The 25,503-nt window shown below is 34.9% G+C and overlaps 1 protein-coding gene across 17 annotated transcripts in view; it reads right to left on the bottom strand.

The window, feature by feature from the left end:
- The window catches only part of RBM41 (RNA binding motif protein 41), a 75,481-nt gene that overhangs the window by 10,872 nt on the left and 39,106 nt on the right, over nucleotides 1-25,503 (bottom strand). For 7 of the 17 annotated variants that reach the window (XM_086389650.1, XM_086389651.1, XM_086389659.1 and 4 more), the window contains one exon: nucleotides 23,694-24,097. In XM_086389650.1, coding sequence (XP_086245776.1) covers nucleotides 23,694-24,097 — 404 coding nt within the window. Of the gene's footprint in view, nucleotides 1-21,338; nucleotides 22,759-23,693; nucleotides 24,098-25,503 lie in introns of those variants that run through there. The other 10 variants (XR_015159818.1, XR_015159819.1, XR_015159821.1 and 7 more) reach the window with 4 other exon arrangements.

The following is a 25,503-nucleotide window of genomic DNA, read 5'->3' as shown; positions in this document are numbered from 1 at the left end:
CATTCAAGAAAATAAACAAAAAGAGCTCTTAAATGTGATGGAACTTTAGTTCTCATTGGCTTAAAATAGATTATTACAAGGTGTTTTAAGTAAGTACCTTTGTAATCATAGTTAAAATACCTATAGAAGGCACACAAAATGAGAAAGGAAAAAGGCAATTCACTACCAAAAAATTAGCAATAAGGGCTATAAAACAGAAAACCACTAATAAATGGCAATAGTAAATCCTCTCTGTCAATAATTACTTTACATATAAATGGATTAAACTCCCTAGTCAAAGACAGAGTGGTTAAACAAACACAAAACAAAATGTGACTAAGTGCTGTCTACAAGAAACTCACTTTAGATTTAAGGCCATACACAGGCTGGAAAAGAAAGGATAAAAAGAGAAATTCCACGCAAATTGCAACCAAAAAAGAATAAGGTTGGCCATGTTTAATCAAGATAAAATAGACTTGAAGTCAAAAACTTTCAAAAGAGATGAAAAAGGACATTATATAATGATAAAAGGGTAGACATAATGACTATAAATATATATGCACACAACATCAGAGCACTTAAATATATGAGCAAACATTGAGAAAACTGAAGGGGGGTATAAGCAGCAACACAATACTACTAGGAGATTTCAATACCTCACTTTCAGTAGCAAAAGAAAAACTAGAAAATTCACAAATATGTGGAAACTAAACAACATAATCTAGAAAAACCAATGGGTCAAAGAAGAAATCAAAAGGTAAATTAGAAAATACCTTGATACAAAGGAATATGAAACCACAACATACCAAAATTTATGGAATGCAACTAGGTCAATACTAAAAAGGAAGTTTATAGCATTAAATGCCTACATTAAACAAGGGGAAAGCTCTCATACTACTTTGCATTTTAAGGAGCTAGAAAAAAAAAACAAACTAAGCTCAAAGTTATTGGACAGAAATAATAAAGTTTACACAGAAATAATTGACATAGAGATTAGGAAAATAATAGAAAAAAATCAACCAAACTAAGAGCTGTTTTTTAAAAAGATCAACAAAATTGACTACTTTTAGCTAGGCTAAGAAAAAAGAGAAGACTCAAATAAAATTCAGAATAAAAGAGGAGACTTTACAATTGATGCCACAGAAATAAAAAAGGATTATGAGAGACTACTCTGACAATTATATGCCAACAAATTGGATAATCTAGAGAAAATGATAAATTCCTAGAAACATAAACCTACCAAGATGAAATCATGAAGAAACAGAAAATCTGAATAGACTTATAACTAGCAATAAAATTATTCAGTAATTAAAAATCTCCCAACAAAGAAAAGCCCAAGACCAGATGGCTTCACAGGTGAATTCTACCAAATATTTAAAGAATTAATACCAATCCTCCTAAAATGCTTCCAAAAACTTGAAGAGGCAGGAACACTTCCAAACTAATTTTATCAGGCCAGCATTAACATCACCCAAAACAGAAAAAGATATTATAAGAAATGAAAACTAAAGGCTAATATCCGTGATGAATACACATGTAAAAATTCTTAACAGAAAAGTAGTAAACTGAATTTAAAAGCATATTAAAAGGATCATGGCCAAATGTGATTTATCCCTGGGTGAAAGGATGGTTCAACATATGAAAATCAATCAATATCATATAGCACATTAATAGAATGAAGGATAAAAATCACAAATCATTTCAATAGACATCAATGGACAGATCTTCCAGACAGAAAATCAGTAAGGCAACAGAGATACTAAATGACACAATAGAACAGCTAGACTTAATTGTTATTTTCAGGACATTAAATTAAAAATAAACCCAGAATACACATCCTTTTCAAGTGCACATAAAACATTCTCTATGATAGACCACAAACTAGGACACAAAATAGGCCTCAAGAAATTTAAGAGGCCAGGGATTATTTCAAGCATCTTTTTGACTACAATAGCATGAAACTAGAAATCAGCCACAGAAAGAGAAATTAGGAAAAAAGATAACATAGAAACATAACAACATGCTACTAAAGAAACTAATAGGTTAACAGTGTAATCAAAGAGAAAATTAAAAAATATCTTGAGACAAATGACAATGAAAACTCAACCAGTTGCAGAAAAGGTAGTCCAAAGAGGGAACTTCATAGTGATAAACGTTTTCCTCAAAAAAAAAAAAAAAGAAAAAAATCAAATAAACAACCTAAACTACCACCTAAAAGAATTAGAAAAAGAACAATCTAAAGTCAACAGAAGGAAGTAAATAATAAAAATCAGGGAGGAAATTAATAAAATAAAGATAAAAATAGAAAAAAATGAATGAAAACAAGAACTGAAAAGGTAAACAAAATTGACAAACCTCTGGCCATGCTCAGTAAGAGAGAAGGCCCCAATTAAATAAGGAGAAATAACAACTGATATTGCAGAAATGCAAAAAAAAAAACACACACAAGAATACTATGAACAATTATTTGCTAACAAACTGGACAACCTAGAAGAAATGGATAAGTTTCTAGAAACATACAGCCCACCAAAACTGAATCAAAAATAGATAGTTTGAACACATCAATCACTACAAGTGAAATAGAATCTGTAATTAAAAAACAACAACAACAAAAAACCTCCCTGCAAACAGAAGTTCAGGACTGGATGTCTTCACTGGGGAATTCTACCAAACATACAAAGAAGAACTTATATTGATTCTTCTCAAACTCTTCCAAAAGATTGAAGAGGAAGGAATACTACCAAAGTCATTCTATGAAGCCACTATTACTCTGATACCAAATCTAGACAAAAACACTACCAAAAAAGAAAATTACATTCATCTTTGATGAATACTTCCTGGTGGCTTCCCTGGTGGCTCAGACGGTAAACCGTCTGTCTACAGTGCAGGAGACCCAGGTTCAATCCCTGGGTTGGGAAGATCCCCTGGAGAAGGAAATGGCAATCCACTCCAGGACTATTGCCTGGAAAATCCCATGGACAGAGGAGCCTGGTAGGCTACAGCCCATGGGGTCACAAAGAGCTGGACATGACTGAATGACTTCACTTTCTTTCTTTCACTTTCATGAATACAGATGCAAAAAATCCTCAACCAAATATTAGCAAAACAAATCCAACAACACATAAAAAAAGATCATACACCATGATCAAGTAGGATTTATCCCAGGGTCATAAGGATGGTTCAACATATGTAAATCATTCAGTGTGATACATCACATCAACATAAGAAAAGATAAAACTCACATAATCATCTCAATATATACAGAAAAGCATTTGATAAAATTCAGCATCCATTCATGATAAAAAACTCTTTATCAAAGTGGGTCTAGAGAGAACATATCTCAACATAATACAGTAAGTCACCTACATAATCTGTTCCAAGAGCACAATTATAAGTTCAATTTGTTCATAAGTCCAACAAAGTTATCCCAGGTACCCAGCTTAACACAACTGGCTATATAGTACTGTATTGTAATAGGTTTACAATACTTTTCACACAAATAATGCATAAAAAACAAGCAGAAAAAATAAAGAAGATATCTTTAATATTATAATATAGTACCTTGAAAAGTACAGTAGTACAGTACAACAGCTGGCATATAGGGGCTGGCATTGAGTGAACAGGCAAGAAGAGTTACTGACTAGAGGAGGGAGAGGAGCTAGGAGATGGCAGAGCTGAAGGATCATCAGAAATAGGAGATGGAGGGCAGGTTACAATTTCACTCCCACCTGACATTGATGATACACACTTTCACATCTTTGAGAGTTTGCAACTTGAAGGTTCGCATGTAGGGGACTTACTGTAAAAGCTATTTATGACAAACCCCCAGCCATTGCTCAATAGTGAAAAGCTGAAAGCCTACCTATTAAAATCTGGAGCAAGACAATGATGCCCACTATTACCATTTCTATTCAACATAGTATTCTAGCCATAGCAATAAAACAAGAAAAATAAAAGGTATCCAAAAATGGAACAGAAGAGGTAAATTTGCCATTATATACAGATGACATTATACTATATATAGAAAACCCTAAAGACTTCACCCTTATAGCAGACAGTAAAGCAGAACTAAAGAGCCTCTTGATGAAAGTGAAAGAGGAGAGTGAAAAAGTTGCCTTAAAGCTCAACATTCAGAAAACTAAGATCATGGCATCCGGTCCCATCACTTCATGGCAAATAGATGGGGAAACAGTGGAAACAGTGGCTGACTTTATTTTTCTGGGCTCAAAAATCACTGCAGATGGTGATTGCAGCCATGAAATTGAAAGAAACTTACTCCTTGGAAGGAAAGTTATGACCAACCTAGACAGCATATTAAAAAGCAGAGATATTACTTTGCCAACAAAGGTCCGTCTAGTCAAGGCTATGGTTTTTCCAGTAGTCATGTATGAATTTGAGAGTTGGACTACAAAGAAAACTGAGCGCTGAAGAATTGATGCTTTTGAACTGTGGTGTTGGAGAAGACCCTTGAGAGTCCCTTGGACTGCAATGAGATCCAACCAGTCCATCCTAAAGGAGATCAGTCATGGGTGTTCATTGGTAGGACTGATGTTGAAGCTGAAACTCCAATACTTAGGCCACCTGATGAGAAGAGCTGACTCATTTGAAAACGACAGAGGATGAGATGGTTGGATGGCATCATTGACTCAATGGACATGGGTTTGGGTGAACTCTGGGAGCTGGTGATGGACAGGGAGGCCTGGCGTACTGTGGTTCATGGGGTTGCAAAGAGTCGGAAACAACTGAGTGACTGAACTGAACTGAACTGAAAGACTCCACACAAAATCTCCTAAGCAAATTCAGCAAATTAGCAGGATATAAGAACCAATAAGCAAATTCAGCAAAGTAGCAGGATACAAGATTAACTTACAGAAACCTGTTCCTTTCTTTACAATAAACATATCAGAAAGGGAAAATAGAAAAAAAAATCCTTTTAAGACTGCATAAAAATCAAATACTTTGGAATTAAATTTGACCAAGGAAATGAAAGACTTATATGCTGAAAACTGTAAACACTGATAAAAGAAGATGATTTTAAGAAATGGGAAGATACACCATATTCTTGGATTGGAAAAATTAATATGGTTAAATGGCCATACTACCCAAAGCAATCTACAGGTTTAATGCATCCCTATCAAATTACCCATGACATTTTTCACAGACTAGAACAAATAAGTCTAATACTTATGATGAACCAAAAAAGACCCAGAATTGGCAAAATAATCCTGAAGATAAAGAACAAAGCAGAAGGCATAACTCTCCAAGACTTCAGACAATTACAAAGCTACAGTAATCAAAAGAGTGGTACTGGCACAAAAACATACATATAGATCAACAGAATAGAATAGAGAGTCCAGAAATAAACCCACACACCTATAGTCAATTAATCTTCAATAAAGGAGGCAAGCTATACAATGGAGAAAAGACAGTCTCTTCAGCAAGTGGTGTTGGGAAAGTTGGACAGCCACATATAAATCAATAAAGTTAGAACACCCCCTCACACCATACACACAAAAAACTCAAAATGGCTTTAAGATTTACATATAAGACAGGACACCGTAAAACTCCTAGAAGAGAACATAGGCAAACATTCTCTGGCATAAAATGTGCCAATGTTTTCTTAGGTCAGTCTCTGAAGGCAATAGAAATACAAGCAAAAATAAACAAATGGAACCTAATCAAACTTATAGGCTTTTGTACAGCAAGGGAAACCATAAACAAAACTAAAAGACAACCTACATACTGGGAGAAAATATTTGCAAAAGATGTGACCGACAAAGGGTTAATTTAAAAAATATACATACAGCTCATAAAACTCAATAACAAAAAAACAAACAACCCAATCAAAAAGTGGGCAGAAGATCTAAGTAAAGAAGATCTTCACCAAAGAAGACATATGGATAGCCAATGAGCACATGAAAAGATGTTCAACACTGCTAATTAAAGAAATGCAAATCAAAACTACAATATGGTATTATGTCACTGGTCAGGATGACCTTCAACAAAAAGTCTACAAATAATAAATGCTGGAGTATGTAGAGAAAAGAAAATCCTCTTACACTGTTGGTGGGAATGTAAATTGGTGTATATGAAGAACATTACAGAGGTTCCTTAAAAAACTAAAAGTAGAGTTGCCATATGATCCAGCAATCCCACTCTTGGGCATATATCTGGAAAAAACTAATTCAAAAAGATACATGCACCTCAATGCTCATAGTAGTACTATATATAATAGCCAAGATATGGAAGCAAACTAAATATCCATCAACAGATGAATGGGAAGAAGATGTGGTATATATTAATATATACAATGGAATACTATGCTATGCTAAGTCACTTCAGTCATGTCCGACTCTGTGCGACCCCATAGACGGCAGCCCATCAGGCTCCCCCATCCCTGGGATTCTCCAGGCAAGAACACTGGAGTGGGCTGCCATTTCCTTCTCCAATGCATGAAAGTGAAAAGTGAAGTCGCTCAGTCGTGTCCGACTCTTAGTGACCCCATGGATTGCAGCCTAACAGGCTCCTCCGAATGGAATACTACTCAGCCATAAAAAATGAGATAATACCATTTGTGGCAACATGGATGGAACAAGAGATTGTCATAGCAGGTGAAGTAGGTCAGATAGAGAAAGAAAAATATCATATGATATCACTTACATGTGGAATCTAAAATATGATACAAATCACAAAACAAAAATAGACTCACAGACATAGAAAACAAACTTATGGTTATCAAAGAGGAAAGGCAGGGAGGAAGGATAAACTAGGAGTTTGGGATTAGCAGGTAGAAACTACTATATATAAAAAAGATAAACAACAAGACCCTACTATACAGCACAGGAAACTATATTTGATATCTTGCAACAAACTATAATGGAAAATAATCTAAAAATTATATATATATATAATATAAATATAAAAGTTGTTTTATATATATATATATAAAACTGAATCACTTTGCTGTACACCAGAAACTAACACAACATTGTAAATTAACTATATTTTAGTAAAAAAAAAATATAAAAAGAAATTAATAGAGAAATAAATGGAAAGACATCCCATACTCAAGGACTGGAAATATTAATACTGTCAAAATGTGATACTAATCAAAGCAATCTACAGATTCAATGCAATTCTTATCAAAATACCAATGATGGTTTTTATGTAAATAAAAAATATCCTAAAATTCATATGAACCACAGAGACCATGAATAGACAAAGCAATCTTGAGGAAGAAGAACAAAGTAGTATGTGTTATATATCCTGATTTCAAACTACAGTAATCAAAACAGTAAGGTACTGGCATAAAAAAGTACATATTGACCAATGAACTGGAATAGAGGGCCTAGAAATTAACCACACATTTATGGTAAGCTGGTCTTAGACAAGGAGGGCAAAAATACACATGGGGAAAAAACAATCTCTTTAATAAATGGTGTTTGGAAAACTGGATATCCAGGACAAAAAATGAAATTAGATGCTTCTCTTATACCATACACAAAACCCAACTCAAAATATTAAATACTTGAAAATAAGATGTGACACTCTAAAACTCCTAGAAGCAAACAGAAAAATCTTCTTGACCATTGGCCTTGGCAATAATTTAGATATGATATCAAAAGCACAGTGAACAAAAGCAAACACAGACAAGTGTCATTAACTCAAACCCATATTCGTAGCAAAGAAAACAATCAGTAAATTTAAAAGGTGACCTACAAAATGGGAGAAAGTATTTTCAAATCATATATCTAATAAAGGGTTAACATCTAATCCATGTCTCTTCTGCATTTGCAGGCAGGTTCTTTACCAATAGCACCAGGTGGGAAGCCCAAAATATATAAGGGACTCCTGAAACTCAAAAGCAAAAAAAAGAAGATGTGCTGGTGAGGATGTGGAGAAATTTTATCCCTTATGCACTGTTGGTGGGAATGTTCAAGCTGTTACAACCACAATGGAAAACAGTTGGAAGATCATTAAAAAATGTAAACTAGAACTCATATAATCCAGCAATCCCACTTTTGGCTATATATCTAAAAGGACTGGAATAAAAATCTGGAAGAAAAATCTGCATTCCCATATTCACCGTAGCATTGTTCACAAAAGCAAAGACATGGGAACAATCTAAATGTCCATTGAGAGATGAAGGGATAAAGGAAATACGGTGTATAAATACAAAAGGATATTATCTAGCCTTAAAAATGAAAAAATCTTGTCATTTGCTGCAACGTAGGTGAACTTGGAAGACCTGCTAAGTGAAATCAACCAGAAACAGAAGAAAAAATATTACATGATCCTACTTATATCAGGAATCGAAAGTAGTCAAACTCATAGAAGCAGAGAGGAGAATCATGCTTATCAGGGGCTAGGAAGAGGGGTAACTGAGGAAGTGTTCATCAAAGGGTATATAGTTTTACATATGCAACATGAATAAATCCTATAGATCTATCATATAGCATAGCATAGATAGTTAACAATACTGTATTTGATAATTAAAATTTTGTTAAAAGGATAGATCTTATGTTAAATGTTCTTATCAAAAGAAAAACTGGAGGGAGGAAATTTCTGGAGGTGACGGTCAAGTTTAGGGCATTGTATTGGTGATTGTGTATATGTACCTTCAAACCCAACAAAATGCATACATTAAATATGCTCAGCTTTTTTATAATGTCAAACATACTTCAATTAAAAAGAAAAAACTTAACCAAGGAAGTGAAGGACTTATATACTGAAAACCACAACACACTGCTCAAAGAGATTAAAGACAACACAAATAAATGAAAAAATGTCTCATGTTCATGGACTGGAAGAATAAATTGTTGAATATACATACTATACAAATTAGTTTACAGATTTAATGTAATTCCTATAAAAATCCCAATGACATTTTTTGTAGAAATACAAAAACAACCCTAAGATTCATAAGGAATGAGATGGGAACCCTAAATAGCCAAGCAATCTTGAGAAAAAAGAACAAAACTGGGGAGGCCTCACATTTCTTAATTTCAAAGTATGTTACAAATCTACAGTGATCAAAACAGTATGATACTGGCATAAAGATAGACATGTAGACTAATAGAAGAGAATATAAAGCCCAGAAATAAATTCACACGTATACAGTCAACTGATTAATGGCAGGGGGGTGGGGCAAGAATACACAATGGGGAAAGGATAGTCCCTTTGACCAATAGTGTTGGGAAAAGTTGATATCCACATGCAAAAGTATAAAACTGGCCTCATTTATATCATCACAAAAATCAGCTCAAATTAGATTAAAGATTTAAACATAAGGCCTGAAACTCTAAAACTTCTAGAAGATCGCATAGGGGGAAAACCTCATGATACTGGCCTTGGCAATGATTTCTTAGATATTACAGCAGAAGCACAGGTAACAAAAGCAAAGGTAAAGTGGGATTATATCACTAAAACACTTCTGCACAGCAAAGGAAAACAATCTAAAGTGAAAAGGCAACCTACAGAATGGGAGAAAATATTTGGAAACCATATATCTGATTAGAGGTTAGTATCGAAAATATATAATTAACTACAAAAACTCCATAGCAAAAAGACAAATAAACTGAAAAAATGGGGAAATGACATAAATAGGCATTTCTTCAAAGAACACACACATAAAATAAGTGTTGATGAGGATGTAGAGAAATTGAATCTTTGTGCACTTTTGGTAGGAATGGAAAATGGTGCAGCTGCTATACAGAACAGTATGGAGGTTCCTCAAAGAATTAAAAATAGAACTACCATATGATTTAAGAATCCCACTTCCAGTTATTTATCCAAAATAATTACAATCAGAATTTTGAAAATCTGAACTCACGTGTTTATTGCAGCACTGTTCACAATAGCCAAGAGGTGGAAGCAACCTAAATGTCCATCACAGATGAATGAATTAAAACAACAACATCAAATGTGGCATATACATACAATGGAATATGATTTGGCTAGAAAAAAGGAAGGAAATCTTGTAATATGCTATGACGTAGATGAGCTTTGAGGGCACTGTGCTGAAATAAGCCAGTCACAGAAGAAAAAGTACTGCATAATTTTACTTTATATGGTATCTATTGTAGTTAAACTCACTGAAACAGAAAATAGAATAGTAGTTGCCAGAACTTGAGAGGATGAGGAAATGGCGAGTTGCTGTTCAGTGGGTATAAAGTTTAGTCATGCAAGATGAAAAAGTTCTAGAGATATGCTGTAAAAAACATTATGCCTATAGTTTACATACTATAATATACACTTGAAATACTGTTAAAGGTAGATCTCAGGTTACATGTATTTTACTACACTGGAGGAGAAAGAGATGCATAAGTTACTTATTTTATAACTTAAAAAAACTTGAGAAAAAATTCAGATAGGAGCAGCAAAAGCAAAGAGCTAGAAAACAGAACCAGCTTAAATGACTTATCCACTGAAACATATGAGTAAATATGTTGAACACTGCAATAAGCAGTAGACTATGTCTCAAACCCTTTACAAGCTGGATATTCACATATTTAGCATTTAACTATACTCTTAAAGGCAAGGGAATAGAATAACTGACTTGTGGTTCACTTAAGTAATTTCAGGTGATCTAGTTTTGGCTCTGAAATACTCATTATAAAAGCATCATTAAATTAAATAACCATAGAAAGGAAGAGGTATGTGAAACATTGCAAGTTTCTCACCAAGTAGGAAAGATCCATACTAAAATTATTGCCTTTGACATGAACATTTTTAAAAAATCAAGAGGACATCTGGTCAAGATGGCTTGGTCACTTCTTGCATAGATGCATCTTCTCTGCTCCAAAAATATACATATAAGCATGCATATATACATACAATATACATGGTTATGTATGTATGTATATATCTACAACATACATACATATTCATATATACAAAGATACACACAAAGACAAAACTAGGCTCAAAAACAAGATAAATATTTCTGTGAAAGGGAAAAACAGAAACTTCAAGTGATAATAGAGGATGAAACTCTTCCTGGTATTCCTCTGCAATTATTGTTTTATATTTTTTTAACTTTATATAAATGGTGTTATACTGCACGCGTTCTTCTGCATCTACCTGTTTAAATTTTTAAAAAATAGACTTTATTTTTAAAAGTTTTAGACTTATAGAAAAATTGAGGGGATAGTACAAAGAATTCCCATACACCCCACACCCAGTTTCTCTTATAATTAACATCTTACATTATTACAGTACATTTCTTAAAATAAATAAATCAATATTAGTGTATTATTATTAACTAAAGTCCTGTTTGGGACTCTCTGTGCTTCCTGGATTTGATTGACTATTTCCTTTCTCATATTAGGGAGTTTTTGACTATAATCTCTCCAAATATTTTATCAGACTCTTTCTCTTTCTTCTTCTGGGACCTCTATAATTCAAATGTTGCTGCATTTAATGTTGTCCCAGACTTCTCTGAGACTGTCTTCAATTCTTTTCATTCTTTTTTCTTTATTCTGTTCCTTGGCAATTATTTCTACCATTCTATCTTCCAGCTCACTTATTTGATCTTCCTCTATCTGCTACTGATTCCTTCTAGTGTATTTTTAATTTCAGTTATTGTATTGTTTATCATTGTTTGTTCTTTAATTCTTCTAGGTCCTTGTTAAATATTTCTTGTACTTTCTCCATTCTATTTCCAATATTTTGGATCACCTTTACTATCATTATTCTAAATTCTTTTTCAGGGAGATTGCCTATTTACTCTTCATTTATTTGATCTTGTGGGTTTTTACCTTGCTCCTTTGTCTGCAACATATTTCTCTGTCTCCTCATTTTGTTTAACTTACTGTGTTTGGGGTCTCCTTTCCACAGGCTGCAGGGTCATAGTTCCTCTTGCTTCTGGTGTCTGCCCCAAGTGGGTGAGGTTGGTCCAGTGGTTTGGGTAGGCTTTCTGGTGGTGGTAGGGAACTGGTGCCTTTGTTCTGGTGGGTGAAGGTTGGATCTTGTCCCTCTGGTGGGCAGGGCCATGTCAGGTGGTGTGCTTTAGGGTGTCTATGAGCTTAGTATGACTTTAGGCAGCCTGTCTGATAATGGGTTCCTATCCTGCTAGTTGTTTGATGCTCAACATCACTCATTATTAGAGACATGTAAATCAAAACTACAGTGATATATCACCTCACACTGATCAGAATGATCATCAAAAAAATCTACAAACAATAAATGCTGGAGAGGGTGTGGAGAAAAGGGAACCCTCTTGCACTGTTGGTAGGAATGTAAATTGATACAAACACTACAGAGAACAGTATGGAGGTTCCCTAAACAACAGAAAACAGAACTACCATATGATCCAGGAATCCCACTACTGGGCATATACCCTGAGAAAACTATAATGCAAAAAGACACATGTACCCTCAATGTTCACTGCAGCACTATTTACAATAGCCAGGACATGAAGGCAACCTAAATGCCCATTGACAGATAAATGGATAGAAATGTGGTACTTAGCGATAAAAAGGAATGAAACTGGGTCATTTGTAGTGATGTGGATGGACCTAGAGGCTGTGATATAGAGTAAGTCAGAAAGAGAAAAACAAATACTGTATATTAATGTATATGTATGGAATCTAGAAAGATGGTACAGATGAGCTTATTTGCAGGGCAGGAATAGAGATACAGATGTAGAGAATGGACATGTGGACACAGCAGAGGAAGGGGAAGGTAAGATGAATTGGGAGAGTTGGATTGACATATATACACTGCTGCTGCTGCTGCTGCTGTTAAGTCGCCTCAGTCGTGCCCGACTCTGTGCGACCCCATAGACGGCAGTCCACCAGGCTCCCCCGTCCCTGGGATTCTCCAGGCAAGAACACTGGAGTTGGTTGCCATTTCCTTCTCCAATGTATCAAAGTGAAAAGTGAAAGTGAAGTAGCTCAGTCGTGTCCGACTCTTAGTGACCTCATGGACTGTAGCCCTCCAGGCTCCTCTAGCCATGGGATTTTCCAGGCAAGAGTACTGGAGTGGGTTGCCATTATATACACTACCAGATAGCTAGTGGGAAGCTGCTGTATAACACAGGAAGCTCAGCCAGTGTTCTGTGATGACCTAGAAGGGTGGGATGGGGTTTGGGGTAGGAGGGAAGCTCAACAGGAATAGGATATATATGTACTTACAGATGATTCATGTTGTATAGCAGAAACCAACACAACATTGTAAAGCAATTATACTCCAAAAAAAAAAAAAAAAAACAAAAACAAAAGCCAAAAAACACAAAACAATAAAGTCCATTTAGATTTAGATTTCCTTAGTTTTCCTCTAACATCCTTTTTGTGTTCCAGGACTCCATCCAGGATATCATAGTACATTTAGTTTTCCTATGTCTTTAGCCTCCTCTTTGCTATGGCAGTTTCTCAAACTTTTCTTGTTTTTAATGATCTTGGCATTTTTGAGGAGTACTGGTCAGATATTTTATAGGATGTTCTACTACTAGAATTTTTCTGCTGTTTTCTCATGGTTATATTGTGGTTATGGATTACTAGAAGGAAGATTATAGGGAAAAAGAAGCAACTCTGATCACATTATATCAAGCATACATACTATCAACATGATTTATGACTGACCTTTGCTTTGATTGCCTGACTGAGGCAATGTTTGTTAGGTTTCTACACTGTAACATGATTTTTTTTTCCTGTATTTCCATACTGCACTCTTTGGAAAGAAGTCACTAAGAGTAGCTCAAAATTAAGTGGTTGGGAGTTATGCTTCCTTTCCTTGAGGCAGAGAATCTGCTAGTACATAAACTATTTTTTAATTAATTAGTTTTAATTGGAGGGTAATTACAATTTTGTGGTGGTTTTTGACATACATTGACATGAATCAGCCACTGGTGTACATGTGTCCATCCATCCCGAGCCCTCCTCCTCCCTCCTACCTCCCTCCCCATCCCATCCCTCTGGGTTGTCCCAGTGCATCGGCTTTGAATGCCCTGCTTCATGCATCAAACTTGGACTGGTGATCCAACTTGGTGATCAAACTTGGATCTGATTCACATATGGTAATATACATGTTTCAATGCTAGTCTCTCCAATCATCTCACCCTCGCCTTCTCCCATAGAGTCCAAAAGTCTGTTCTTTATATCTCTGTCTCTTTTGCTCTCTTGCACATAGGGTTATTGTTACCATCTTTCTAAATTCTATATATGTTAATATACTGTATTGGTGCTTTTCTTTCACTTTGTATAATAGGCTCCAGTTTCATCTACATTATTAGAACTGAGTAAAATGCATTCTTTTTAATAGCTCAGTAATATTCCATTGCGTATATATACCACAACTTTCTTATTCATTCATCTGCCAATGGACATCTAGGTTGCTTCCAATTCTTCTTCATGTGATATTTGTCTCCTCTCCCTCATTTATTGATTCACTCAATGATTTTATTATCAGTATTGACTCACAGATATTCTATACTTTGGGTTATAATCCAATATTAATTTACTCAGTTTGTTGTACAAATTGTTCTATCTTTAGTTATTGGAAACTCTCAGTTGGCTCCTGTGTGCCTTTGACATATCCCCAACAATATTTTTACATTATTTTGAGCACCTGCTTACTTTCTTGCACTACAAGATGTTCAGCATCTTTTCTCCCATTCCTTCATTGAGGTTGTGTTATATATTTGTAATAGTTAAATTCTCGTCACAGTCTGCATTCTTTCCAGGGGTTACTCAATCTCCTAAATGATTTTTTAAAAAATATTTATATTAAGGGTCCTTCTTTATGCTGTACAGTTTCATGGACTTTGACAAATGCATTCCTCACATCCACTATTATACTATCATACAGAAAACTTATACTGCCCTAAAAATCCTCTGTGTTCACCCATTCCTCTCTTCTCCACTCCTCCTGAAGTCCTGACAACCATTGTTTACTGTTCCTACAGTCTTGTGTTTTTCAGAATGTCATATAATTGAAATCATACAATATGTAGTCTTTTCAAACTGGCTTCCTTCACTTATTAATAAGCATTTATAGTCCCTCTGTCTTTTTGTGACTTGGCAGATTATTTCTTTTTATTGCTGAATTATATCCCACTGTATAGATGTAGCACAGATGAATGTATCCACTCATCTACTTAAGGACACCTTGATTGCTTCCAGTTTCTGGTAATTATGAATAAAACTGCTGTTAACAGTCACATGCTGGTTTTTGTATGAAAGTTTTTAAATCAATTGAGTAAATAACTAGGAACTTCATTACTGGATTGTATGGCAAAGCATGTTTAACTTGGTAAGATACTGCCAAACTATCTTCCAAAGAGGTTGTGCCATTTTGCATAAGAGCAATGGATAAAAGTTCCTGTTGTTTAGCATCCTCAATAGTATTTGGTATTGTCAATTTTAGCCATTCTGCATCTCATTATTATTCTATTTTGCAATTTCCAGGTGACAAATGATGATGAGCTCCTTTTCATATGCCTATTTGACACGTATATAACTTCTCTGGTGAGGTATCTGTTCCTTTGCTCATTTATAAATTGGGTAGTTTGTTTTACTACTGGTGAGTGTTAGGAGTTCTTTGTTGTATTTTGGATATAAATAATTTATGAGACATGTGTTTTGAAATATTTTCTTCCAGTCTGTGGCTTGTCTTTTGATTCTCTTAAAACCATCTTTCATATAGCAAAGTTTATAATTTTAATAAAGTAGGATTTATCAATTTTTTTGTTTCATAAATCATCCTTTTGGTGTTATACCTATAAATACATCACCAAACACAATGTCACTTAAATTTTCTGTTTTCTTCTAGAAGATTCATAATATTATGTTTTACATTTAAATCTATAATCTAGTCTGAGTTAATTTTTTGAAGAATGTAAAATCTGTGTCTAGATTCTTTTTTTGCATGTGGATATCCAGTTGTTCTAACAAAATTTGTTGAAAGAATTATCCTTTCTCCATTGAGTTGCCTTTGCTCCCTTATCAAAGATCAGTTCACTATATTTGTGAAAGTTTATTTCTGGAGTCTTTATTTTACTCAATTTCTTTTGTTTTCAACCAGCATCAAATTACTTGATTGTAGTTAGTCTTAAAGTTAGGTAACATCAGTCTTTCAACTTTGTCTTCTTCAATATTGTGTTGAGCATTCTGGATATTTTCTCTTCCCATATAAACTTAGAATTAGTGTGTCTATATCCACATAATAGCTTGCTGGGGATTTTTTTTGGGACTGTGTCTTCCCATCTATGAACAGAGGATATCTCTGCATTTATTTATGTCTTTAATTTTTCACCAGGGTTTTATATTTTTCTGCATATAGATCCTACACATATTTTGTTAGATTTGTACCTTAGTATTTCACTATTTTGTGGTGGTATTATAAAGGGTGTTGTGCTTTTTATTTCAATTTTAATGGTTCATTTCTTGGTATACAGGAAAGCAATTGATTTTTCAAATACAAATCTTATATCCTCCAACTTTCACATACTCCTTAGTTCCAGTAATTGTTTCATGTTCTTGTTGATAGATTGGAATTTTCTACAAAGACATACATGTCACCTGTTAACAAAGATAGTTTTATTTTTTCCTTCCCAATCTGTGTGCTTTTTAATTTCCTTTCCTTCTCTTTTTGCACTAGCTAGAATTTCCAATACAGAGATGAAAAGAAATTGAAAGAGGGGACATACTTGTATTGTTTCTGATCAAAGGGGAAAACACCTAGGCTTTCACCATTAAGTATGATGTTAGCTGCGGGGTTTTGTTGATATACTTTACCAAGTTGAAAATGTTCCCCTCTATTCCTAGTTTGCTGAGAGTTTGTGTCATTAATGGGTGTTTGTATTTTGTCAAATGCCTTTTCTACATCAACTGAAATAATATTTTTCTTCTTTAGTCTGTTGGTGTGGTGGATTACATTAATTGGTTTCCAAAAGTTGAATCAGTCTTGGATATCTGGAAGAAATCCCATTTAATAGTGATATATAATTCTTCTGATACATTGTAGGATTCGATTTCCTAATATTTCACTTTTTAATCAAAATATTTTTATTTTCCTAATAGAACAGTCCCCCTTTATCCAGTTTCAATTTTTGTGGTTTCAGTTACAAAGGTCAACTGTGGTCTGAAAATATTAAATGGAAAATTCCAGAAATAAACAATACATAAGTTTTAAACTGTACACTATTCTGAGTAGTACGATGAAATCTTGTACCATCCCACTCTATCCTGCTCTGTCCCACCCAGGACATGAATCATGCCTTTGTTCAGCATATCCACCCTGTATGCCCCATTAAATAGTCATCTTGGTTATCAGATCAACCATCACAGTATTGCAGTGCTTATGTTTAACAAGTTAAACATAAGTTAATAATGGCCACGAAGCTCAAGATTAGTGATGCTGCCAATTTGGATATTCCATAAATTAAAATTTTTCATAGGTAGGTATTGTTGCTCAGTCGCTCAGTCAAGTCTGACTTGTCATGACCTCATGGACTGCAGCACGCCAGGCTTCCCTGTCCTTCACCATCTCCGGGAGTTTGCTCAAACTCATGTCCATTGAGTCAATGATGCCATCCAACCATCTATCTCATTTTCTGTTGCCCCCTTCTCCTCATGCCCTCAATCTTTCCCAGCTTCTGAGTCTTTTCCAGTGTGTCAGTTCTTCACATTAAATGGCCAAAGTATTAGAGCTTCAGCATCAGTCCTTCCAATGAATATTTAGGGTTGATTTCCTTTAGGATTGACTGGTTTGATCTCCTTGCAGTCCAAGGGACTCTCAAGAGTATTCTCTAGCACCACATTTTGAAAGCATCAATTCTTCGGTACTCAGCCATCTTTATGGTCCAACTCTCACATCCATATATAAGAAAAAAACAAAAACAAAACTAAGTTTCAGTACAATCTGTGGTTTCAAGCATCCACTGGGGGTCTTGGAATGTATCTCCCAAAGATAATAGGGGACTACTGTATTTAGGACTTTTGCATCTATGCTCAAGAGAGATATTGGTTCATGGTCCTTCGTTACTGTAATATCTTTATCTGATTTTGGTATTAACCTAAGGCTGGTTTCAAAGTCAGTAAGAAAGTATTTCTTTTGCTTCTATTTTCTGGAAAAGACTGTAGCGAATGGATATTTTCTGCTCTCTTTTAGTGTATCAATTATATCTTTTTATAACTGTTAGTAAAATACCTTAGAGTTTGTAATATAGCTTTAAAACTAAGTCCACTATCACATAATATGATACCACTTGACAGATAGTAGAGATATCCTGTAACAGTTATACACACCAAATAAAATTCCTTCTTTCCATACTTCATTCTATCTTTCCTGCCATCCATTACACTTATTCATATCCTCTAATTACCTATCATGTTGCTATTACTACTTGGAACAGTTATCTTTCAGATCATTTAAAAATAGGAAATTAAAAATTCTATTTCACCTTCATGTATCCTTTCACCTACACTCTTCCTTTCTTTATAGAGATCTTATTTTCTGACATATATAATTTTTCCTTCTCTCTGGAGAACTTTTAAACAGAAATATTTCTTCTAAGGCAGGTCTCCTGGTGATAAGTTCCCTCAGTTTTTCTTTGATAGTCTTTATTTTTCCTCCACTTTTGAATGACTGTTTTTCCTGGATACTGAATTATAGGTAGGTATTTTTCCCTTTCATCACTTTAAATATTTTACTCCAATCTCTTCTTGCTTGCATGATTTCTGAGGAGAAATCCAATGTAATTATTATCTTTATTTCTCTATTGGTAAAAGAGTTTTTCTCTGGTGGTTTCCAAGATTTTCTCTTGGTCTTCAGTTTTCTGTGTTCGAACATAATATGCTTAGGTGTTTTTTTGGGGGGGGCTATTTATCCTACTTTGTGTTCTTTGCTTGGATCCTGGATCTGTAATACAGTGTCTGTCATTAATTTTAGAAAATTCTCAGTCATTCTTACTTCAAATATTTCTTTTTTTCCCCTTCTGCTCATTTCTTCTTCCACTATTCCAATAATATGCATGATACACCTTTTGAAATTGTCCTTGGATATTCTGTTACATTTTTAAAGTCTCTTTTTTTCAATCTTTGCATTTCAGTTTGGAAGGTTCCTATTGACATGTCTTCAAGCTACTAACCGGAGAAGGCAATGGCACCCCGCTCCAGTACTCTTGCCTGGAAAAATCCCATGGATGGAGGAGCCTGGAAAGCTGTGGTCCATGGGGTCGCTGAGGGTCAGACACGACTGAGCGACTTCACTTTCACGCATTGGAGAAGGAAATGGCAACCCACTCCAATTGTTCTTGCCTGGAGAATCCCAGGGATGGGGGAGCCTGGTGGGCTGCCGTCTATGGGGTCGCACAGAGTCGGACACGACTGAAGTGACTTAGCAGCAGCAGCAAGCTACTAATTCAATCTTTCCTTGTCTGTATCCAGTCTGCTGATAAGCCTATCAAAGGCATTGTTTTTGTTTTTGTTGTTTTTTTTTTGGCTATGCCACATGGTTTACAGAATCTCAGTTCCCTGACCAGGGATTGAACCTGACAATGAAAGCGCAGAATCCTAACCACTAGGCCACAGGGAACTCCCAAAGGCATCATTTCTGTTACACTGTTTTTGATTTCTTACATCTCTTTCTAGAGTTTCTATCTGTCTGCTTATATTAGCCATTTGTTCTTGCATGTTGAAAACTATTTCTAGCAGACTCATTAGCACATTAGCTATAGCTATTTTTAAAAAAACCTGTGTCATATCTGAGCTTGGTTCTGATGTTGGTTTTGTCTCTTGAGTCTGTGGTTTATCTTTTGGTAAGCCATATCATTTCTTTTTTGTTGAAAGGAAAAAATCATTTATTTTTTGTTACATTATATGTAACAGGGTAGAAACTGAGATAAACAGGCCCTTCATGTGAGGTTTGATGTTAATCTGGCTAGAAGTTGGGCTATGTTTAATGTTTGCTTTAGCTGTAGGTGTAAGAAGTTTTTCAGTTTCCTCTAATATCCTTGTTTTTGTCTCCCTTGTTTTCTTTGAGTTTCCCTAAAAACATTTTAGAGTTTGAGCCTTGCAGGTTCTTCAGCTATAATTCATAGTTATCATACTGAAGACCTGTTGATGTGGTAGTAAGGTGCAGGGTATGGGAAAACATTCTGCATCTTATAATTAAGTCTCAGGCATTTACTGTGCCCATGTATCCAGCCTGTAACCTTCACAAGTATTTCACAGCTTTTATTCTCTTTCTCGTAGATGACACAGTAAGACTAGAGGGGCCTGGAGTTCAGTTATTTCCCTTCTCCCACACTAGAGAAGGCTTTGGTTAAGTTGTTTTACTTTCTAGATAGCTCTTTGTTAGGTAGACGCTCTGGATGTATTTCAAGTTGATTCCTTTTCCTATCAACATGCCAGAAACAGAAGACTTATTCTTGGCTCTTTACATTGAGAACCCAGTGGGGTTCCTGGAGGTAAAAGTCGTGAAAATGTGGGGGCCCCCTTAGACTGTGGCCTCCAGAAGTTTATTACTCAAACACTAATCTATACTCTGTTTCCTGCAATTTGTCAAAGTTACCACTTAAGTGTTTCTACCAATTTATGGCTCAGTGCTTTCTGCTTCTGATAAGCAGATCTGGGAAGTGATTCTTTGTAATTGCCTGTCTCTCCAGATTTCATGGTTGCAGTTTGCTCTCTGACTTCAAATCTTTGATGAATCCAAGAAAAGTCATTGATTTTTTAGTCTGTTCAGCTGTTCTTCCTGTTGTAAGACAGTAGTGATGATTTCTAAGCAGTTTACATGTTGGCACTGAAACCCAAAGTCTCAAACAAAACATTTTTCATTCAACATTGTTTCATCCATGTTGATACCTGTAGTTGTGTTTCATTCATTTTTTTCTTCCATATCATATTCTATTTTATGAATTCACCATGCTTTATTCATTCTCTTGCTTATGAACATGAGCATCCTTATAACATCTCCTAATGTGCATGTGTAAAAGTTTCCCTAGGATAGATATCAAGAAGTGGGATTACTGACCTACAGTGTTGGGCATCTTTCATTTTACTGAGTATTGCCACAATGTTCTTGAAAGTGGTTATACTCATTTATATTCACCCAGCAGTATATTAAAGAATTCTTACTATTCCATACATTCACCAGTACTTGGCATTGTCAGGCCTTTAAATGTATGCCAAATGTAAAAAAGGTATCAAATGATATTAAATAGTACCTCATTGTAGTTTTATTTTGCATTTCTTTGATTACTAATGAGACTTTATATGTTAACTGGTCATTTGTGTTTTCTCCCCTATGAACTGCCTGTTCATATCTTCTGGCCATTTTTATTGGATTGCTTGTCTCTTTCTTATTGATTTATAGAGAAAGATTTCCTTCAAATATCTCAAAAAGCACAAACCATCAAAAAAATACTGATGATTTAATTATGTCAAAATGAAAGACTTCTGCTTAACAAAAGACATCAGAAACAATGTTAAAAATACAAGCTACTCACCTGGTGCAGCAAAGGTTTGTATCTAGAATTCTAAAATAAAATCTATAGATAATACCAAAACCTAAACAATCAAAATCTATAAATACTATTAAAAACTAAATAAATAATGGGAAAGAAACAGAACAGGCAATTCACAGACGGTTCCTGAAAGGCTAATGAATGTATGAATACATGCATAACTTCATTGGAAATCAGGAACATTGAAATTAAAACCATGAGATACCTTTCGAATATATTAGACTGGCCAAAATAAAAAGTCAAATATTTTAAAGTCTTAGCGAAGATGTGAAAGAGATTTCTTAAACTCTGCTCATGGAGGTGAAAATATATGTATCTTATATTACCATGATTCCACTCTTAGATATATAACCTAGAACAGTGATTCTTAAAACGTCACTCAGACCAGCATCATCATCAGTATCTCTGGGAACATGGAAAGGCAAATTCTCAGGTCCTACTCCAGATGTACAGAACAAAAAATTCTAGGGGCAGAACCCAGCAATCTGTGTTTTAACAAGCCTTCCAGAGGATTCTGGTACATGCTAACGTTTGAGAATCACTGCAACAGAGCAATGTTTTTCTGGCCCTTTTGACTGAGATATATAGGAAGAAATGCATTTTATATTCTGGCCCACACACATATCACACACAAAAGCACAATAAACAAAAGCTTCAAAAAAACAATAATTATCCTTAGTAATCTATGGACTGCACTTTGATATTTTCTATTCCTTTAAAAAATTGCTGCTTGTGACCTACTAATAGTAATCTAAAGTTTGAAAAACTGTCCTAGAGAAACTCCTGTACATGTGCAACAGGAGATGTGTACAATTGTATTTGTTGCAAAACTGTCTATAATGGAAAAAAAAGAAAAGAAAAAATCTTCAGGAGAATGGATAAATGAATTATAGTATCTTTCTACAATGGAATACTACATAGTTCTCACATCTTTAGAAATAAATTTTTTTTTAGAAATAAATTTAAAAAACATGTATATTGAGTCAAAAAGCAAGTTGTAGAAGGATAGTTTAAAAATAAATAAAATTACATGTTGTTTATGAATATACAGATTTATAGTAAAAGTATAAAACATGCGTGGGAATGATAAATGGCAAACACAGGATGGTGGTTACCATTGGAAAAGAGAAAGGGGAATGGGAGTAGTGAGGGATACATGAAAGTTTCCAGGTGTCTCTGTAAGGCCTTATTTTTAAAAATCAATCAAATATGGAAATTGTTAAGAATTGATAGGGAATTCCCCGGCAATCCAGTGGTTAGGGTTCCGCACTCTCACTGCCAAGGGCCTGGGTTCAATCCTTGTCAGAGAACTAAGATCCCACAAGTCGTGTGGCGCAGCCAAGGGAAAAAAAAAGGCAAGAATTGGTAAAGAGAGTTGGTTAGGTACAAAGATTCTTGCTATATTATTCTCTATAACTTTTCATAATTAATAATTTTCATTATAAAAAATAAAAATCTAGCTACCCTTGAACATCAAGAATATATTAGAAATGTAATCACTCAAAGGAAACTGCTTAATAATCCTTGACAACACCTTTTTAAAAATTTAGGGACAGCCAGAAGCTAACATTATTTTTCTGGTTTTGTTTTTTAAATTGAACACAAGTATATGCTCCAGGGGCTTGTGTTGCTTTTTTTAGTGACATGATAATGAAATTTTCACTTCTGGATGTAACACATACCATGAATATGACATAATGATCTGACCAACCAAATGAGGATTATTTACAACTTTTCTTAGATATTCGCCAATTCCTCAAGGCTTACAGGCCCTGTGCTTTCACTTTGCTGCTAAGCTACCAGCAATTTAAGTCATATGTCATATGAAAGCCAGGTGAAGCATTCTGAAGAGAAAACTCATGTGGTATAGCAAACCCTACTCACAACCAGGCACATGGCTACTAGATATGGTGGGCCTATGAGTTTTTCTTTAGTTTAGGGTTTCTAGTGGGCATGGACTAGAGTCTGATCAAGATTTCTTTAAAATTCTTGTTTTTTTAAATAAAATTCTAAGGATAGCTTATGACGTTAGAAAACCACAATGAACATCATAGGAAATAGGCTACTTTTAGAGTCAGAGCTACTTATATAGCAGAGAATTAATAGTAAAGGTCAAAGAAAAACACAGTCACTGTGCCTATGTCATGATTCTTTGGTATAATCAAAGCTAATACAAAAGTATTACTTTAAGTAGAGGTTAATAAAAATGAAAACAACCCATTTTTTTTCTTGGTTTGGCCTATACCTTGTTTGGCTCCCCTGGATTATATGAAGAAAACATAGGAATTTTTCGGATCTCCTCCTCTGACAAACGATTTCTCTGGATCTCATCTTCTGGGACAAATTCTATTGGCTGCGTCAGCTTCTTAGGCCCAGTCCAACACTGCTCAGGTGAATTATCAATAACTTTTGCCACATGGAGACTGGGACCTTTACCCTGTGCTGCCTGTTTTCCCTTGTCCTGGAGTAATGACGGGTTCTCAGCTGTGCCACTATCTCCCACTGATGTAGCTGAGACCAGTGAGTGGGAAGCAAAGGGTTCACCTCTCATTAGTTGGAACTCTTCAAGACGTTTTTTCATTATCATCTCTTGGTAAAAACTTTCCAGCTTGTTCATGGGATCACCTTTGTTCTTCTTTTGGGGTTCATCTGGATCAAGACAAAGAGATACGGAAGTTCTACAAAGCCTACCAAAACAACCTTTAACAAATTAATAAAAATTAAATCTTGAATCTCAGATAATGAAACTCTGCTGGGACAGGTATTTACAACCTGTGAAAAATGACAATGATATATAGCTATGTTATTACAGTGCATCTTGGGCAAGCCCGGGACTATGGTGAGGCAAGTGAGGCACCTGGGGTCCAAAATTTGAGGTGCTCACTCTCAGGGTCATGCAAGTACATGCATCTAATTGATAAAGGCATTTGAAAAAATGTAACTAGTATGGCATTATCACACTTCACAAAATTAATAATAATTCCTTACCATTATCTACTACTGAATTCATATTCAAATGGCCCTGATTTTCTCAAAGATGTCTTTTTACACTTGGTTCAAGATCTAAACCAGCCATTGGCTGTTGTCTTTAAAGCCTCATTAAAACACACACACACACACACACACACACACACAGAGCTTCCCTTCTTTCTCAGCCCTCAAACCTTTTTTCCCCCAATCCCACTTGTTCATTAGAGAAGCCACATGAATTTAACTGGTTGTTCCTCATGATATTATTTAACTTGTTCCTCAATCCCCTCTATTTCTTACAAACTGGTAGTCAAATCTAGAGCTATGCTACCATGTGGCCACTAGCCACATGAGTCTATTTAAATTGATTTTGTAAATGTTAGTTCCTCTGTTAAACTACGAATATCAAATGTTCAAAAAGCACATGTGGCTACTAGATATCATTCTGGGCAGAATAAAGACCATTTACATTATTGTGAAAAGTTGTATTGGATATTGCTGGTCTAGATTTGAGTTCAATATTTTTAGGCAAGAATCCTCCATATATTATATAGATGTGTATTTCCTATTACATCATATCGTTAGGCACATAATGTTCAGTGGTCCCATTTCTAGTGATGTTAAAATTGATCAGTAGATTCAGGTGCTTTTGATCTGATCCTTCCATTATTAAGTTTTCCCATTTGCTTTTTAACTAAGGGGTTTGCATCCATTGATGACCATTGCTTAAATCCATTAATTTATTCAGAGTTGTAAAGAGGGGCTCCCCTAATTCTATTATTTATTTTGTACTTATTATTTCTATTATTTCTTCTGTATTAATTATTTGGAATCCTATAATGGACTTACCATCATCAACTATTTGGTTTCGCTACATAAGTTCATATAGGAAAAGTAGGACAAATGCTTGATTTGTTTCCCATTATTTTTCAACTATAAGAGTTTAATGAGTTGGTACTTTAAAAGTGTCCAATGGTGACCAATGATTATTTTTAGTATAATTGTGAGACATGTATTTTCATATATTTCATGTGTTTCAATTAAATGTAGTCATTCTTTTTAGTGATCAAGTCATTCCACTTAGG

This window comes from Bos grunniens, chromosome X (genome assembly GCF_055505025.1).
Source record: "Bos grunniens cultivar Pamir isolate PY7600 chromosome X, Bosgru_T2T1.0, whole genome shotgun sequence".
Lineage (NCBI taxonomy): Eukaryota > Metazoa > Chordata > Mammalia > Artiodactyla > Bovidae > Bos > Bos grunniens.
Note: the sequence above shows the minus strand (reverse complement) of the source record. Positions and strands in the feature narration are given on the sequence as shown.